The following is a 14,244-nucleotide window of genomic DNA, read 5'->3' on the forward strand; positions in this document are numbered from 1 at the left end:
CCAGGACCCCAAGATCATGAGCTGAGCCGAAGGCAGACGCTTAACGACTGAGCCACCCAGGCGCCCCTCAACTACATTTCTTAAATGCATTTGTGCCCACTGCTGTGCCGGGTAGAGCTGGATTAAGTGGCACATTAACGGGGAAAGAAATGCAGACATGTCTGTGACTGGGATCAGCCCTGGAACGTTTAGTCTAACACAGGGCCAATCCACATGCTAAGTAATGCCAAACACTCACCATGTTGTAACTAATGTTGGCACAGAGGTACACACACCAGCCTCTACGAAGAGGGAAACAGGCTTCAGACGACAAGGACACGAAGGCCAAAGAGATGAGAGGGACGGTGAGGTGATAAAGGAAAGGAGCAGGAGTAACTCATAGGGAAAGTACTGATCTGCATAAGCAAGATTTAAATGAGCCCCGGAGAAAGGTAAGGAGACTTTCCAATAACCTTTATCTGAATAAAGACCTAGTTTATGATACTACAGTACAATACATATGTAGTCTATAATATTCAAGTGGTAAGTGTTGTTATTTTGAAAAAGAAAGAAACTGCCCTATGGTCGCCAAAGGAAAAAGGTTAGAATTGTTTGGGGAGCAAATGGAGAGCGTGTACACCAAGGGAAGAAAAGAGGCGCTGGCTCCTGGCTCTGGTTCTCACTCCTACCATGGGAGGGCCTCCTATGCTCAGTGGAGCTTCTCACTCCAGAATGAAGATCATGATGATGGTACCTCTCCAACAGATCCATGGTGAGGATTAACTTAAAACTTAATCAAAACACCTGGCACCCAACCTCATACTTAGCAGGCTGGTTATTTTATTAGTATGTATACACTTAGAGAGATACACAGAAACATTTCCCCAACTTTACACAATTGGAGCTAAGCTTTCCATCTTAACAATTTGCTTAAAGCAAAATATTTTCTGTTTATGATTTTTTTAATTACACAATATACAAATGCATTGCCCTTTTATGGTAATATTAACAATTAGTATGTGTATACACACACACACACACATCACATTTTCTTTATCCATTCACCCATCACTGGACACTTAGGTTGTTTCCATGTCTTGGCCTTTGTGAATAATGCTACAGAAATATGGGGGTGCAGATATCTCTTTGAGATAGTGATTTTTACCTCCTCTGGATATATACCCAGAAGTGGGATTACTGGGTCAAATGGTAGTATTCTTTTTAACTGTCTGAGGAAACTCCATACTGTTTCCCAGACCAGCTGCATCAGTTTGCATTCCCACCAACAGTGTAGGAAGGTTCCCCTTTCTCCACATCCTCACTCGTTATCCTTTGTCTTTTTGATGCTGGCCATTCTAATAGGTGTGAGGTGGTATCTCATTGTGGTTTCTTTAATGAAATTAGAACATTATCGAAAAATCTATCAAAACCTAACCACACATATTATACACTGTACTATGTAGAAAAAATTTCTATTGGTAAAGTAGGTTTTCTTTATAGGCCAGAGCTGTTTTATGCTTCGATTCTGAAAAACTATTACAATAACCACAAAACGCACAGCTTGGGACTAGAGACAAAGCCTATTTTTATATAGGCATACAGCTGGGAGATTAGCACTCAATCCAGAATGCCCACAGCTTTCCATCTTGTCTGTGTTCCTACTCGACATGCTCTGGGGCCGCACTCAGGGTCACTGAGTGTCACTTGTACTCCTCTTGGGGCTGCCATCACAAGGGCGAGCCCTCGGGTGGGTGGAGCCAGCAGCAGGGCAGCACCTGCCCCAACTGTGCAGTGCCTCTGTGGTTTAAAGAACCCAGGCAGTTACTATAAAGGGCACATGAGCCTACAGAACCTGAAGAACTTCAACCACCTGGGTAATTTTTCAGTATCTGGCATGTTCTCATCTAGGTAGTATGATCGCCTTTTCTTTTAGTCAGGAGTTTGAAGTAATGATGCTAAAACAGAGTAAGTCAAAGGCCTCTGAGAAACTGGGACTACAGTTCAGGAGTACCAGGAGACAGGCTGGAGGGCCTCTTTTGGTCACTGGCTTGGTCTATGCTGCTGGTCTTCTCTTGGAGGTGGTGGGCAAGACTCAGACACAGTGCTCACTGTCCGCAGCCTTGTTTTAACTAAACATGGCTAATAAGTACCTACGAAGCCCTTTCATGGATGCCCTGAAAAGTCACAGTAACACATCAGAATGTTACTGTTCAGGTGGGGTGCCATAGACCTGGGAAAAGAGAGAGGGGTGTTGTGTGGAGCGTGCTGCTGCTGAGGAGTTAGGCTGAGCAAAGGAGGCTTTGGGTAAGGAAGGTAGTAGGTGCTACAAAGCCTTAATGAGGACAACAAGTAGGAGAGATGGGGCTGCCTATGTTAAAAAGAGCAACAGTATTAGCAAGTAAAAACCAAGTTCTCAAAATGGAAAGAGGTTCAAACAGTGTGGGAGAAAGAAGGCTTCCGGTCTCAGGGAAGCATACTGAGTCCCTGCAGTAAGCTCACTGCCTCTCCTTCCCCAAATCCGACTAAAACAGGTACAGAAATAAGGACTACCTGGTGGCGTACAGCCAGGTCAGCCAAGGAGCTGGAGGAGTCTTCTGGGAACAATTCCTCTGCTGCTGCTGAGCCCACAATAGAGCTCTTTTTACAAAGGCTTTGCTGGTCCCTGCCTCTGAATGTGGCTGTGACAGCTAGAGCTCGGGCAGCCTTCTTGCAACCACAAGATTAAAAGAAGACAAAGAGGCATATGCAAAGGACAGAAAGTGCCTGGTGACATCTTGAGCTGGTGAGCCAGTGCTGGGCTGTGAGTCTTCAGACTCTGTCCTGGGAGCCATGTTTTCCATTATTCACAACCAAACACACCCTCACTGAGATTTAAGAGGGTCTCCGTGCACTACAACGTTAAGAATGAGAGGAGGTGGGGGACCTGGGTGGCTCAGTCGGTTAAGCATCTGCTTTCGGCTCAAATCACGATCTCGGGGTCCTGGGATTGAGCCCTGCGTCAGGCTCCCTGCTCAGCGGGGAGCCTGCTTCTCCCTCTGCCTCTGCCCCTCCCCCCTCCCCGGCTTATACTTGCTTGCTCTCTTTCAAATAAATGAAATCTTAAAAAAACAAGAACAAGAGATGAAGCATTCTAGGGATAAATTAGAGTTCCCAAAACTAAGTGAAAAAGGCTTACTTCACTGAAGAACATCAAAGAGCTTAATAAACAGGATAAAACACCATTATCCTGGGTATTGTAAAAATGTCAATTCTCCCCAATCAAAATCTCAAAAAGACTTTTTTTTTTTAATTAAAAAGATAATCCTAAAGAGAAACTGGAAGAAAAATACAGAAGAATAGCTAAGAAAGTGAACTAAAACATTAACATATTTAGGGGCTCCTGGGTGGCTCAGTCAGTGAAGTGTCTGCCTTCGCCTCAGGTCATGATCCTGGGGTCCTGGGATCAAGCCCCGCATCGAGCTCCCTGCTCAGCGGGGAGTCTGCTTCTCCCTCTCCTGCTCCCCCTGCTTGTGCTTGTTCTCTCTCTCTGTGTCAAATAAATAAAATCTTAAAAAAAATTAACATATATAGTATGATCCAATTCACTAAATATATATACATTCCATACCCTAACCATACCTACAAATAAACGCTCAGGTCACATGGCACCTAGAGATTCTGAATCTTCTCTAGTGACCAGGGAGGAAGGTAAAGAGTTGATGCCATAAGGACCAGTCCAGTACATATAAAACTGGTTTTAAATTATATGTTACTCCAGGGGCGCCTGGGTGGCTCAGTCGGTGAAGCATCTGCCTTCAGCTCAGGTCACGATCCTGGAGTCCTGGGACTGAGGCCTGAGTGGGGCTCCCTGCTCAGCAGGAAGTCTGCTTCTCCCTCTGCCTCTGCCCCTGGCTTGTGTGTATGTGTGCGCGTACTCTTTCACTCTCTCTCAAATAAATAAATAAAATCTTTAAAAAATAAATAAATAAATTCTATGTCACTCTGGGTGAGCCTTGAAAACATTATGCTCAGGGAAAGCAGCAGACACAAAAGGCCACAGAATACATGATTCCACTTGTATGAAATGGCCAGAAGAGGCAAATCCATAGAGACAGAAAGCAGATTAGTGGTTGCTGGGGAAGGGGCAGTGACTGCTGATGGGTATGGGGTCTCCTTTTGGAGTGATGAAAATGTTCTGGATTTATATAGTGGTATGAATGCACAACACTATGACTATGGTAAAAACCACTGAAGCGTACACTTCAAGTGGGTGATTGTTATGGTATGTGAATTATATCCCAATAGAACTACAAGAAATACCACGGTACTCTGGTCTCCGACTTTCAGCATTTCTATTGTAGATGGAACAAGACAGCATCTACTACTACAGCAATCTTGCTACTGAGAGCCTGATGCCTGATGACACTTCTGACTTCCTCAGTGGCTTCTCTGTCTGTCTCCGCAGCAACACAGGTCAGAATTAGTGACCAGAAAGCAGAGACTCCCGTCTCACCAGAGCTGGAGGAAGGCGCTTGCCCTGCAGAGGTGGGCTCCATGCAAGAGGTAGAAGCCGTGGGGAAGAGGTCCGATGTCGACGTCGATGGCTGTGGTTCCTCAAAGCACACCTGAGTGGTGGGCGATGACAGCAGGACCTGGGGGTCGTCACCTCGCCCTGCACCTGAGGTATCTTTGGTCACGTGGAACACATTCTCTTTATTAGCTTCTGCAAGCACAAAAGGAGCAGAAAGTGGAGCACCACGACTTCAGGCAAGACATTCCAGCAGATGAAGAAGCTTTCCTAGTAAGAATCAATAGCCCTTGGGGGGCCTGGGTGGCTCAGTCGGTAAGTGTCTGCCTTCGGCTCAGGTCATGATCCTGGGGTCCTGGGATCAAGCCGCACATCGGGCTCCCTGCTCAGCAGGGAGTCTGCTTCTCCCTCTCCCTCTGCTGCTCCCCCTGCCTGTGCTCTTTCTCTCTCTCTCAGATAAATAAAATCTTAAAAAAAAAAAAAAAAAGAATCAATAGCTCTTACTACGCACCTACTTGGTTATGGTTTCACTTACCAAAGGAGTCTTGTGTGATGCCTTGCTTCTCATTTAAAGATTCATAGAGGTATGCCACATCTAAAAGGAAATTAACCAAATCAGAACAGAGTGCCCAAACACCAGCAGGAACTCACTTCCCTCTTCTGTTCCTTTCTGTCACCTCAGTCCCTTTGTCCTTGTTGACTATGTTGACTTACCAGCTAGTAACAACATTAACCAGTTTAAGGGATTTCAAAACAAGGGACCCAAAATATCTTAACCAACTTTAAAATAAATAAGCCTCAGGGAAAAATGTCTGGAGCCAGGAGGCAGACTGGGGAAAGCAAAATGATGAGTAGGTGATGAATCTGTGCTTTGCCTGTCATTTCAAACTACCAGAAGGAGCAGACAGAAGACCCTGCCACGTGGTCAGTGCTGGCTTTGACTACACTGAAGACAGCCTGAGAATATTTGCCTCCTTCTTCCAGTTCGGGGGTAACCTTCAAAAGACTCCCTCAACTCCCCTTGTCCTGTATCATTCTTCTTCCCCAAACACAGATACTCAGATCTGGAAAAGCCAAATGGGATCCAGTCAGATGTCTGTTGTCTCCTGTAAGGTCTCCAACAGCAGAGCGACCCCTGGCCTCCAGCCCCTATTCTAGGTCTTACTCCCCACAACTCAGGTTTCTTCTGCTGTCACCTAGGCCATCTCCATTCACTTCTCCTGGCCCTTTTGAGATGCACAGCTCGTGACCATGGTGGGATTTCTAAGAATGGCTGGGACTCAGACTGCAAGGTCAACACTCCCATTCTTCAACAGACATGACTCACACCAAGAATCTACATCAACAACAAAGAAAATGTAGCTAACACTAACATTCCTAAGGGAAATAGCTGCTTCAGCAGACTTCCTTTCAACGACACTTCCTAGCCGCGGCAGGACCTCCCCACCACGAACCACCCGTCTGTCCACTCTCTCTCTCTTACTGTGTTCTGGCTCATTCTTCCTGTACACCAAGTAGATGACATCCCCCGTCTGCAAAGGGCAAGTCTGCTTCTTAACAACCTTCAGCTTGTTAATTACTGTTCCGTTGGTGCTGTAGAGACAACAAAATTGCAATTTATCTTACTTAAAATAACTTGGGAGTTAAATTTATTTTTCACCACCACTACGAAAACAATTCAATATTACTGCTTTGAAAATGATAAAACGCTCATAAGAACAATGTAAATATTTAAGGAGCCACATACGCAAGTGCCACACTGTAATTCTCCTGAGAAAAAGCTTGCCTGTTGCCCCCTCAAACCAGCAACCAATCTCATCAACATGTCTGCTTTTCCCCACACCACGTTCTCCTCCATCTGCCTCCTGGTGGACCCCTGGACTTCTACCAGCAGCTCTGATTTCCAGCTTCTCTCCCGCTTCTGCACTCCGCTCTGTCCACAGATCTACCCCTCCCTCCAGGAGTTTCAACCAGGTCAGCTCATTCCTCAAATCAGCACTGACACCTCTTAAGTAACAGGTTCCAAGTAGCGGCTCAGTCGGTTAAGCATCCGACTCTTTTATCTCGGCTCAGGTCTTGATCATGAGTTCAAGCCCCACCACTGGACTCCACACTGGGAGTGGAGCCTACTTAAAAAAAAAAAAAAGAGAGAGAGAGAGAGGTTCCGAGCAAAAGCAAATAAATGCCAGGCTATGGACTGGAAGATGGCGTGGTCCCTCAGTTGGGAGGCCACTCCAATCGATCAGGGAGCACAGGTGGAAGAGAGACAGACTGCGCTGAGGGGACAGACAGGAGCCTAAGTCAGATGGGACAGGATGGAACAGCACTTCCTGAGGAAGGACTCCTGGGTAGAAATCTGACAGAAAATCATGAGTGGACGAAGCGCACACCGCAGGCATGGGGAACAGAGTACAAGACGAGAACAAAACTCAGCAAGCAAGCAAACCGACCCAATTGCAGGCATTCAAACCACCCAAGCTTAACTCTATGGCTTCACTGCTAAGGCCTCCAGTGGTGAAAAGGCCTTATTTTTACATCTGAGCAGATGCCCGCTACTTAAGTGTCGGTAAAGGGCCCGAAAGTAAATAATTCAGGCTGTATGATCACACAGTCTCTGTCCCAACTACTCAGCTCTGCCACTGTGAAAGGAAAGCAGCCACAGACAGGCCCCAATCAAGGGGCTGTGGCTGTGTCCCAGCAAGACTTCACTTACAAAAGCTGGTGGTGCTCCCCAATACATCCAGGGTCTCTGCCGCCAGGATTCTCCTCACAATCCATTCTCATGCTCTTTCTAACCAAAAAAGTCTGATTTTACTCTTCTGCTTAAACCCCCTTGATTACTTCTCACCGTTCTCAGGCTGAAGTCCACACTCCCTAGCGCGGACACCAGGGCCTTCCTGCTCCAGTCTACTGCCTCGCTTTGCACTCGCCATTTACTCTGAGCACGCAGGGCCTGCTTGTGCCTCTGGGCCTCAGCGCCTGCAGTTCCTTCTGCCTGGAACACCCTCTCCCCTCCAGCCTCCTCAGCCAAGGAACGCGGTGGCGTCTGGAAGCTGGAAAAGGTGGGGAATGGATTCTCTCCTAGAGCCTTCAGAAGGAGCCAGCCCTGCCGACACTTTCATTTTAGTCCAATGAGACCTAGACTTTTCGGCACCATAAGATCATAGCTTTGTGTTATTTTAAGCCACTAAGTTTGTAGTACTTTGTTTCAAGAGCCGCAGGAAGCTAAAACCGTCACATGGCCAGTATTGGGAAGCCAGGCCCTGCCAGAGGACAGCTCCAGAAACAGTGCTACATTATTCTACATCAGGCTGAGAAATAAAGAACTTAGTCTGCTACCTACCAGAAGAGGGGAAAGGAGCATCATTTCTTCCTAATAAACAAACTCCTAGTCTTCTATCCCTACAACTGTAGTAACCAATCTCACAGCACTTGACCTTTACAAAAATAAAAATTCATCTGGTGGAAAAGGCATACTCTCAACATACTGCTGGAAGGCCATCTGCCACTTGTACCAGGTTTAAAACAGGCACATTCTGACACAGCATTCCTTCCCATAAATTTATCCCAAGGAAATAATCAGACATGAATGCAAAGGGTTTTGGAAGAGAATAATTAGTGTCATTTATAATAACAAAAAGTCAAAATAATAAATCTCCATCAGTAAAGGAGCTGACAGGTAAATTATTACATAATCATAATGAAAAAGACAAGATGAATCTAGATGCACAGACACATAAGCACTCCATAAATAAAAGTGAAAAAAGCAGACAATGTATCTAACAAAACGTCATTAATACAAAATACATACGTATGTATTTCTAACAGGTGAGTGGAATTTGGGAAAGCTTTTCATTTTTACGTACTACTTATGTTGTATAACAATTTTTTTTTAAAGATTTTTTTGACTTAGAGGAAAGAAGTCTAACTTGAATAGGTTATCACTGCCTTTTAAGTCTTTTCTCAGGAATGTTTTTGCTTTAATTTGAATACATTCAAGACAGGTCACAGACACTGAGGTGTTACTGGAAACCAGAAAATATATTTTCTAATAACTTGACAGCCTAGCGAACTATTGTGTCATAGAAAACAAGCCCCTGGGACGCCTGGGTGGCTCAGTCAGTTAAGCGTCTGCCTTCGGCTCAGGTCATGATCCCAGGGTCCTGGGATCGAGCCCCGCATCGGGCTCCTTGCTCAGCGGGGAGCCTGCTTCTCCCTCTGCCTACTGCTTCCCCTGCTATGCTCTCTCTCTCTCTCTGACAAATAAATTAAAAAAAAAAAAAAGAAAACAAGCCCTTGTTTCTTCTCTATAGTCAATGGCTTCAAGAGAAAACAGAAAAGTTCAGAAAGAGGGGCGCCTGGCTGTTTCAGTTGGAGGAACGTGTGACTCTTGATCTCTGGGTTGTGAGTTTGAGCCCCACATTGGGTGTGGAGATTACATAAAAACAAAAACAAGAAATCTTTAGAAGGAAAAAGTTCAGAAAGAGCTTACCTGGTATCTTCCAGCGACACCTGACCAGATTTTTCATCCACTATAATTTTACAGTGATCTCCAGAGACCAGTTTATTGCCGGGGAATGAAAGGTCACAACCTAAAACAGAGAAAGGATACACACTGGATATGACCATGGGGACTGTGCACAATACTGCCCTTTGCTTATCAAAGCATGTGGTTGAAAATCAGGACCTATGTTGTATGCACTGTAGGAGACAACACCTAATCAAGCAAGAAAGGAAGCGATTTTTTTTTTAAAGATTTATTGGGGCGCCTGGATGGCTCAGTCATTAAGCTTCTGCCTTCGGCTCAGGTCATGATCCCAGGACCCTGGGATCGAGCCCCGCATCGGACTCCCTGCAGGCGGGAGGCCTGCTTCTCCCTCTCCCTCTCTTGTGTCCCCTCTCTCGCTGTGTCTCTCTCTGTCGTAAATAAATAAAATCTTTAAAAAAAAAAAAAGATTTATTGTTTTATTTATTTGAGAGAGTGCGGTAAGGGGCAAAGGGAGAGAGAGCCTCAAGCAGACTCACCGCTGAGCTCGGAGCCCGATGCAGGGCTCGATCCCAGAACCAAGATCATGACCTGAGCTGAAATCAAGTCAGATGCTTAACCAACCGAGCCATCCAGGTGCCCCCATAGGAAGCAATTTTTAAGATTTTTTTTATTTATTTGAGAGAGAGCGTGAGATGGGGGAGGGTCAGAGAGAGAAGCAGACACCCCACTGAGCAGGGAGGCTGATGTGGGGACTCGATTCTGGGACCCCAGGATCATGACCTGAGCCGAAGGCAGTCGCTTAACCAACTGAGCCACCCAGGCGCCCTATAGCTTTATTTTTAATAAGCAAACCTGGGAAGCAATACAAGGTCCATCAACCGGTGAATTAAAAAACAAAATGTGGTACATCCAAACAGTGGAATACTACACAGCATCAAAAAGAAACACATTACTGGGGTGCCTGGGTGGCTTGATCAGTTAAGTGTCCAACTCGTTGTATCAGCTCAGGTCTTGATCTCAGGGTTGCGAGTTCAAGCCCTGGGTTGGGCTCCACACTGGGCGTGAAACAAAGGGAGGGAAATGAATTACTGACACACACAACAGCCTGAAATGAATTTCAAAAGGATTATGTCAAAGGAGAGAAGCCATACACAGACTGTGGTGGAATACTGTGTGATTCCATTTAGATGACATTCTGGAAAAGGCAGAATGATAGGGATAGAAATTAGATGGATAGCTGCCAGAGCTGGGATTGAGAGGAGGTGGCTGATCCAAAGGACCACTAGGGAACTTTTTAGGGTGATGGAAACGTTCTGCCTCTTAACAGCAGTGGTGATTCCATTTCTCAAAACTCACTGAATACCTATAAGGGATGAATTTTACCATATGTGACCTGTATCTCCATAAACCTGAAGTATTAGAAATCTTACTTCCACATTATACATTATGGGAAGTGCTTTGTTACATTTATCCAAGGCAAATTTCACCTGTGCTCATGATCTTCCCAGCACACTGAGTATAACCAGCAGGATAGTCTGCTGGCAGCCCCCAACCCACCACTAGTCACTGTGTCACTGGGATGGGTTTTTTTTTTTTTAAAGATTTTATTTATTTATTTGAGAGAGAGAGAATGAGAGAGAGCACATGAGAGGGGGGAGGGTCAGAGGGAGAAGCAGACTCCCCGCCGAGCAGGGAGCCCGATGCGGGACTCGATCCAGGGACTCCAGGATCATGACCTGAGCCGAAGGCAGTCGCTTAACCGACTGAGCCACCCAGGCACCCTGGGATGGGTTTTTAACAAGCTTCTCTACACCTGAATATCAGCATTCTAATTTGGATCCAAGATACTCTGTGCTAAGTTCTATTCTTGGCATTTGCCCTGCTTATCATTCAGTTGGTTAAATTTCTCACAAGGCTGGTGCACACTTCTGCCACTCTCCGAGCATGAGAAGCTCTTTGGGAAGGTGAGGTCTTCCATCTCCCCTCCCACACATACCAACTCAGCTCTCCCTTTCTCCTCGAAATAATGCCATATATATAGCAGGCATGTTATTGTTTTAAAATAAATATAACCAAGTTCTACAACTCTTATGTGTCTTTCCCAAAATTCCTATGTTAAAAGCCTGAACCCCAATGTAACTGTAGACAGGGCTTGTGAGGAGGCAATAAAGGTTAAATGAGATCATTAGGGTGGGGCCCTAATCTGATAGGGCTGGTGCCTTTAGAAGAAGAGGAAGAGACAACAAATCTTTGTCTAGCATGGGAAGACTAGCAAAGCAGCTGTCTGCAATCCAGAAGAGGGCTCTCACCACGAAACAAATCAACTAGCACCTTAATCTTGGACTTCTCAGACTTAAGGAACTGTGAAAAATAAATTTCTGTTGGTTAAGCTTCCTGGTCTGTGGCATTTTGTTACAGCAGCCTGAGCAGACTAACACAGCAACTTCTGTTTTGCTGAAAAGGTTAATACACTCACCAAAAGGAATTCTACTAAGAAGATTAACTCAACAACATGTTTTTGCTCCTTGTATTAACATGCAAAATAATGTTATAATACTGTGTTATAATAACAATGGCTAACATTAAGTGCTAACCCTTAGCCAGGCTCCTTTTAAATGTTTCGCAGGTAAGACCTCAATTATTCTTCAGGGACTCTATGAAGTAAGTACGAAGGTATGGGAAGTTAAGTCTTCAGCCCAAAGCAAGTTATGTGGTGGTGCCAGGTTGGAAACAGGGCTTCTGCTCATCACCAAATTCCTACTACATCAGTTAAAAACAATTAATGCATTTTTCAAAAGTTTCCAATGACATATAAATACATTCAAAGTTGTAAAAAAAAAAAAAAATTTAACTTGATACTGAGATTTAATACTACCCAAAAACAAACAAAAACAGGTTCAGGTACATCATAAATGGTAAAATAAAACAAACAAAAAAGTGTTTTACTTTATTATCCTTATTTTATTTTTTATCATAGTACTTGGCTTTTATTTTTTGTTTTTTTTAATTCCAGTATAGTTAACATATAAAAAATATCTGGTTTTTTTTTAAAGATTTTATTTATTTGAGACAGAGAGAATGAGAGACAGAGAGCATGAGAGGGAGGAGGGTCAGAGGGAGAAGCAGACTCCCCGCCGAGCAGGGAGCCCGATGCGGGACTCGATCCAGGGACTCCAGGATCATGACCTGAGCCGAAGGCAGTCGCTTAACCAACTGAGCCACCCAGGCGCCCAAAAATATCTGTTTTTAAACAATACTTTTTCACATTCTTTTTTTTTAATATAAAGTTAGAAACAAAAAGACTCTTAAATATAGAGAACTGATGGTTGGCAGAGAGGAGGAGGTTGGGGGATGAATGAATAGGTGAACAGATTGAGACTATACTTCTGTTGAGCACTGAGTAATGTATAGAACTGTTGAATCACTTTATCATACACCCGAAACTAAACGCTGTATGTTAATTAGACTGAAATTTAAAAATTATAAAAATTTAAAAAATGTATGTAAAGTGTGTATGTATATATATGTGTATATATATATATATAAAGTCAGAGTGATTCACTTTCAAACAAACTAAATTTTTTGGTTGACTTGACCAGCGCACATCTCTCCCTGTAGGAAAGGTACAACGCAAGTCAAAGTGCCAGATGGCCACTTAGGAGTCTAGAGGCAATTAAGCGTGGAGGGGTGACCACACTTTGTCTCACCTAGCTGCAGGATTTTGTTCGGGCCCTGTACTTCCCAGGTTCATTCAATCAATCAATATTTGAGCAGCTCCATTCTAAGAGCAGGGGCTTGAGATCTTTTTAAATGTAACCTACAGCTATAAATTTCCCTCTGAGCACTGCTTCAGCAGCATCCCATAAAGCGTAGCATATCATATTTTCATTTTCATTCATTTCAAGGTATTTTGTAATTTCCCTTGTGATTTCTTCTTTGACCCATGGGTTGTTTAAGAGTGTGTTGTTGAAGGGCGCCTGGGTGGCTCAGTCGTTAAGCGTCTGCCTTCGGCTCAGGTCATGATCCCGGGGTCCTGGGATCGAGCCCCGCATCGGGCTCCTTGCTCAGCACAGAGCCTGCCTCTCCCTCTGCCTGCCACTCCCCCTGCTTATGCTCTCTTTCTCTCTCTCTCTCTCACTCTCTCTGTGTCAAATAAATAAATAAAATCTTAAAAAAAAAAAAGTGTGTGGTTTAATTTCCACACTGAATTTTCCAGAGTTCTTTTTATTGACTTTAATTTCACTCCATGGAGATCGGAGATGCTCTCTGTAGCAGTGAACTCGAGAAGACCGCATTCTAGGGGTAGATCACATTGATGCGCCCACTGCACGAAGTTGTAACAATTAAATAATCTGCAGAAAGCACCGAGAAGGGACCGGCCCACCAGTAAGTGAACAGACTGCGGCTCTTAAAAGAGAGCCTATCCCACCGGAAAAACTGGATAGCACGGCGGGCCCCGCCCAGGGCCTTCGACGGCCTGGGGTGCAGCCCGGCCCGGCGCCCGACCCCGGTCTCCCGGCCCTACTCCCCAGCGCCCCGGCCCCCGCCCTCACCCCCGCTCCCCGGCCCGCACCTCTCCTCCGCCCGATGGTCCACTCGCGTTTCCTCAGGAGGACGTGCGGCTCGCCCTCTCCGGCGCCCAAGCGGAGGAGCCTCCCCCACGGCTGCTGCTGCGGCGGCTGCTCGGCTTCCCCGGGCTGATCCATCGGATTCACATCTGACGAGACCCGGAAACGCCGGGTGAGACTCTCGGACCGCAGAAGCAGGGGCTCCGGGCCGCCGCTCCGCCCCGCGGCCCTCCCGGCCTCGGCGCCCACGCCTCGCCGCCGCCGCCGCCGCGGGCCGGACGCCCGCCTCCTCCGGGGCGGCCGCGTCCCGCCCGCCGACCCACCGCAGCCCCGCGCCGTCTGCTTACCCCCCGCCCCGCGCCGAACCCGGAACCGGCCGCGCCGCCGCCGCCTCCGCTGTCAACAGACATCGCGGATCCCTCAGCTGATCCGTCGGGCGGGGCTAGCAGCGTCCGTGCCCTGCGATTGGCTGGCGGTGGCGCGCACCGAGCGCGGCGGCTAGAGCGGAACCCGGAGCGGCCCCAGGGAGTGGGCGTGTGGGGGCTGGCGGAGTGTGCGCAGACGGCTGGCTGAGGGTCTGAACGCCATGTTTGGTGATGGCCGGGACGACTTCGTCTACGGAGATGTCGGCGGTCGGCGCCATCTTAAGTCGGGGCGAAAGAGATGGAGTTACTTGGGGTTGGGCGTCCGAAATAATTCCT

General features: G+C 46.3%; 1 protein-coding gene across 6 annotated transcripts in view; it reads right to left on the bottom strand.

Moving 5' to 3' along the window:
* The window catches only part of CHFR (checkpoint with forkhead and ring finger domains), a 29,345-nt gene extending 15,335 nt beyond the window's left edge, over nucleotides 1–14,010 (bottom strand). The window contains exons 1-6 of one of the 6 annotated variants that reach the window (XM_081802490.1): nucleotides 13,891–14,010; nucleotides 13,549–13,692; nucleotides 8,979–9,078; nucleotides 5,970–6,079; nucleotides 5,022–5,081; nucleotides 4,472–4,681 (exon numbers count right to left, since the gene is read on the bottom strand). In XM_081802490.1, the coding sequence (XP_081658616.1) occupies nucleotides 4,472–4,681; nucleotides 5,022–5,081; nucleotides 5,970–6,079; nucleotides 8,979–9,078; nucleotides 13,549–13,681 (613 nt within the window). In that variant the 5' untranslated portion in view covers nucleotides 13,682–13,692; nucleotides 13,891–14,010. Of the gene's footprint in view, nucleotides 1–4,471; nucleotides 4,682–5,021; nucleotides 5,082–5,969; nucleotides 6,080–8,978; nucleotides 9,079–13,548; nucleotides 13,797–13,890 lie in introns of those variants that run through there. The other 5 variants (XM_081802488.1, XM_081802491.1, XM_081802489.1 and 2 more) reach the window with 5 other exon arrangements.
* Between the last annotated feature and the right edge of the window lie 234 nt (nucleotides 14,011–14,244).

Source organism: Leptonychotes weddellii, chromosome 13, assembly GCF_054177405.1.
Source record: "Leptonychotes weddellii isolate Sample4059 chromosome 13, ASM5417740v2, whole genome shotgun sequence".
NCBI lineage: Eukaryota > Metazoa > Chordata > Mammalia > Carnivora > Phocidae > Leptonychotes > Leptonychotes weddellii.